The 4106-nt window shown below is 36.8% G+C and overlaps 1 protein-coding gene across 1 annotated transcript; it reads right to left on the bottom strand.

Annotated features, from left to right (window-relative positions):
- Positions 1-202: 202 nt before the first annotated feature.
- On the bottom strand, positions 203-3388 carry LOC112011121 (wall-associated receptor kinase 2). The gene is made up of 3 exons (XM_024043512.2): positions 2277-3388; positions 2006-2182; positions 203-1684 (listed from the first exon to the last, which is right to left on the bottom strand). The coding sequence occupies exons 1-3, from the start codon at positions 3148-3150 to the stop codon at positions 486-488; spliced, it is 2250 nt and encodes a 749-aa protein (XP_023899280.1). The 5' UTR covers positions 3151-3388; the 3' UTR covers positions 203-485.
- Positions 3389-4106: the final 718 nt, after the last annotated feature.

Here is a 4106-nt window from a genome sequence, read left to right as displayed (position 1 = left end):
TAATAACTAAGCAGCCATTAGAAGACTTGTGTCAAGTGCAAATGCATCCTTCACCTTAGGGCAAGAAAAGAAAAGGTACGTTATTATGGGCCCAATTTTTTATTTGTTGCTTTAAAGGAACCAATATCCTTAACTTCAGTAAAATGGATTTCTGCGAGTGAGTCTAGGCCTCCAAAGTAAAACTTCACTCAATAATCATATTTTCAATTTGCTTAATTATTCAACATGAAACCATATAAATAGATAGTTTTTCAAGATAAACATAACATTTAAATTCAACAGATATCTAATATTTATCTATTACAAGTAGATAAAATTTATTTAAAAACTAATCTACAAATCTATCCCATCTTGTCTGTTTACCTAGTCCCAAACAAATACAAAAATACATTTTTAAAATGATAAAAAAAAAAAAAAAAAAAACTACGAATAAAAAGTATAATGATAAAGTCTAGCATTATATCATCCTTGAACACACAAGATAATTATCTGCCATCATCAAGTATTGATATGCTGACTTGTTTCCTTATGCTGTCATAAGATGCAGAATTGCCACTGACACCACTAACACAATCATCATATGGTTTTTGGAGCAAGTACTCAGTCTCTTCTGAACTCATATTGCCTTTAACCCATGGATGCTTTGTCATTGCTTTCAAGCCCTCTAACTCCATTGCAACTTCTTTCATAGTAGGCCTCTCCTCTCCCTTCACTTTTAAGCATCTCTTAGCTAACATCGCAACTTCATTAAGTTGCACAACATTTCCCTCATTCAGCATTCGTTGATCTAGAATTTCAAGCAATCGGCTTTCATTCATTGATGAGACAAAATGCATGGCTAAGTTTCTTTCTTCTTCAGGTCTCTCAAAAGAAAGTGCCTTCATTCCAGTTAGCAACTCTGCAAGGAGAACTCCAAAGCTATAAACGTCACTTTTTTCAGTCAATTGGCTTGAATGAAAGTATTCTGGATCCAAGTATCCAAGCGTCCCTTGCACTAGTGTGGTTAACTGAGTATGATCAAGCGGAACTAGCCTCGAAGCTCCAAAATCAGCTACCTTAGCTTTGTAATTATCATCTAAGAGTACATTAGTGCTCTTGATATCTCTATGAATGATAGGAGTGGATGCAGCAGAATGCAAATAAGAAAGCGCTCCTGCAGTTTCAACTGCTATTTGTAAACGTAATTGCCATTGCAACGTTGAAGAATGGTCTGTTTTGTGAATGTGACTGAAAAGGGTACCATTGGTAACAAATTCATACACCAACAAAGGAACTTCAGTCTCCAAACAACATCCCAATAACTTTACCACATTTCTATGGTTGATTTGGGAGAGAATAGACACTTCATTAATAAATTGTTCAACTTGGCTTTGATCTATTATTTTGGACTTCTTAATGGCAACTATTTTGTTATCTGGTAATATTCCTTTGTAAACCGTTCCTTGGCCACCTTGGCCTAGGATTCTATTTTCATGGTAATTGTTTGTTGCCTTCTTAAGTTCTTCTGCTGTAAATATTTGAGTTGCTTCAATAGATCCATTGTGCTTAGAAAGTTGTTGTTGTAGTAGAAAGCCACCATTTTGTTTAAAAAACTTCTCTTTGAGCTTGATGAGCTTTCTACGCTTGAGTCCCCAGTATAACCAAGAAATGCCCAAAACTAGAACCAAGAGGCTGACACTGACACCTACACATTTTGCAGCAAATTGAAGCTTTCATACCAAAAAATTAGAGTTCCTACATGCTCATTTTACCTTAGGGTTCTGGGAGAGGTCATGGTAGCCTTACCCCAATTATTTTTGGAGAGTTTGATTTCCAGATTTTAACACCCAATTATATTTGGAGAGGTTAATTTCTGAACTCTCTCATGACTTGTCACTTTTGGTGGAAGACACTTGTCTTCACACCAAGGCTCGACCTTTATCCCAGACATTACTATTATATAATAAATATGCAAACTTTATGAATCATTCATATGATTAATTAGAAAGCGATCAATATTGCTCACCTAGTGAAATCCTATTAATCAATGGAAACCTCTCAGGGCTTGGTATGAGTTTGCAACCTGTTCCATCCCATTTACCATCGCCCTCATATCCTGGTAGCTGACAGGAACAATTATAAGTACCAGGCAAATTGGTGCAGTTTTGGACGCATATGGTGGAATTTAAGCACTCATCAATATCTGGAAAAAAAAAAAAAAACATAAAAATTGGCATTAAGAAAAAAAAAATCCATCAGTAGCAAAAGTCAACAATAATTCCAAGTAAAATGGCAACCTTTGCAGCCATCCTTAAGGTAAGGATTGCCTTGGTATCCCTTGGAACAACTGCACTGGTAGCCTGGACCATTGTTCGAGTCCTGACACTCACTGTTAGCCATGCATGCATAACTTTTAAGATCCTTTTGAGCTTCACTGCAATTTTGATCCCCTATTGCCCAATTTAGCACCATTGGGATCTTATTACCTTGATCTTTAAGATCCCAAAGATCTTGTTTAGAAAAGTTGTAAGTACCTTCCTCTGCCACAAAAGCATAGCTGCAAGGATTGAATTCCCACACTCTCTTGTGTTGGTAATAGCTCGATACACTGATATTGAAATCCATTACTCCTCTCGGAATAGCAGTTTCACAACAACCAATACCAGAGCAAGACCCCTCAACCACATCTCTCGTGCTATCACATAAAGACATGCACCCAGTTGTGTAGCTTGTCCCTCTAGAACCCTTTATCACAGCATATGTGTCACACCCAATAGCCATGAACTTGTTTCGAGTGTTGGAGATTGGGAATATTCCCGATCGGAGCCAAGGTTGATTGTAGCGTGCACGCCCACCAGTTCTGTTGTAGCAATCATTGGCTACAAAGGCATATATGCGCATTTCACCACCCGAAAGCCATATGTCTGTAACATTTATATGACTTTTTTTCAAAAACGCCAAGGGAGGGTTGTATGTGTGATTACAAGTGATGAGAAAGCTATCATTAACGTAGCATCCTTCCCTTGTGCCAAATGGGTATGGAATACTGACATTGCCACAATGGTCTTCACAGCCGTCCTTGGCTAAAGGGAAGGCGTTGGTGTTGACAATTGATGCTTCTACTACCCACAGCAAGGTCAATTGCAAGATTGCCAAGTGAACTGAGGCCATCTCTCCGGAGCTTCCCTCCCAATCAACCTTCTCCTTCACAGCCTTTCTCCGATTAGGAACTCAGTTTGATTTTTTCTTGGCAGCGCCAACTAGACTAGATCTTTGATGAGCGGTTTGATTTTCGCTTTTGGGCAGTGTTAGATTTGTATAAGTCTAAAGTCTAAGTCTAATTTGGATTGCGTTCTACGTTCACGCATCTGCATCAAGCTTTTTCAGTAGATCTCTGCATTGTTTACTGAACTCATATGCTTCTTTTTTTAATAAAATTTTTATTAAAAATGAATATTACAGTCTTATTTACACATTTAAAAATTATTTTATTATAATATTTTTACTTTTCAGCAAAATAAGTAGTATCCAAACATACACTAAGGATCTGTTTGGATACCGCTTATTTTGCCGAAAGCTAAAAACACTGTATCAAAATAATTTTAAATGTATAAATAGTACCGTAAGACATATTTTAATGAAAAAGTTGTTAAAAAAAGAGGTCTATAGATTTAGTAAACAGTACATGAGACCCATTGGTGTGCACTAATCCACTACTTATTTTGCTGGTGTGAATAATGCACTAATAGACAAAGTCAAAAAGAAATGCGGGTCTCAAGAAAAAAAAAAAAAAAAAAGGGTAAACGCTGGACGTTTGGACACGCAAAAAGCTATCCAAATGTATACTAAGAGACCGTTTGGGACCAGCGTTGGCGTTGCACGTTTGCGTTTTTTCCATTTTTTTTTTTTTTTTTTTTGCTTTCAGCCGTATAAGAAGACTTGAATAGGCGTACAACAAGTAAGCAAAAACCCCCTTTTCTAAAAAGTAGGGACGATAAATTGCCTCACCTAAGCAAAATTGTTGTTTGCTTGAGCGAAGTTCTTGGATTTAGCATAGTTGCACTAACTTTAAACAATCATACCTTAATCGTTTCATACCAAAATGGGTCAAATTTGTTTCAATTTGA

Source organism: Quercus suber, unplaced genomic scaffold, assembly GCF_002906115.3.
Source record: "Quercus suber isolate HL8 unplaced genomic scaffold, Cork oak 2.0 scaffold_266, whole genome shotgun sequence".
In the NCBI taxonomy this organism is placed as follows: Eukaryota; Viridiplantae; Streptophyta; class Magnoliopsida; order Fagales; family Fagaceae; genus Quercus; species Quercus suber.
Note: the sequence above shows the minus strand (reverse complement) of the source record. Positions and strands in the feature narration are given on the sequence as shown.

Bases quoted from the DNA above. Each gene is read 5' to 3' on its own strand.
- LOC112011121 (XM_024043512.2), bottom strand. From the start codon at position 3,150: ATGGCCTCAGTTCACTTGGCAATCTTGCAATTGACCTTGCTGTGGGTA. The intron at 2,183-2,276 runs GTTGCCATTTTA...TTTTTTTTCCAG, and splicing joins CCTTAAGGATGGCTGCAAAG to ATATTGATGAGTGCTTAAAT. The intron at 1,685-2,005 runs GTGAGCAATATT...CAAAATGTGTAG, and splicing joins GATTAATAGGATTTCACTAG to GTGTCAGTGTCAGCCTCTTG.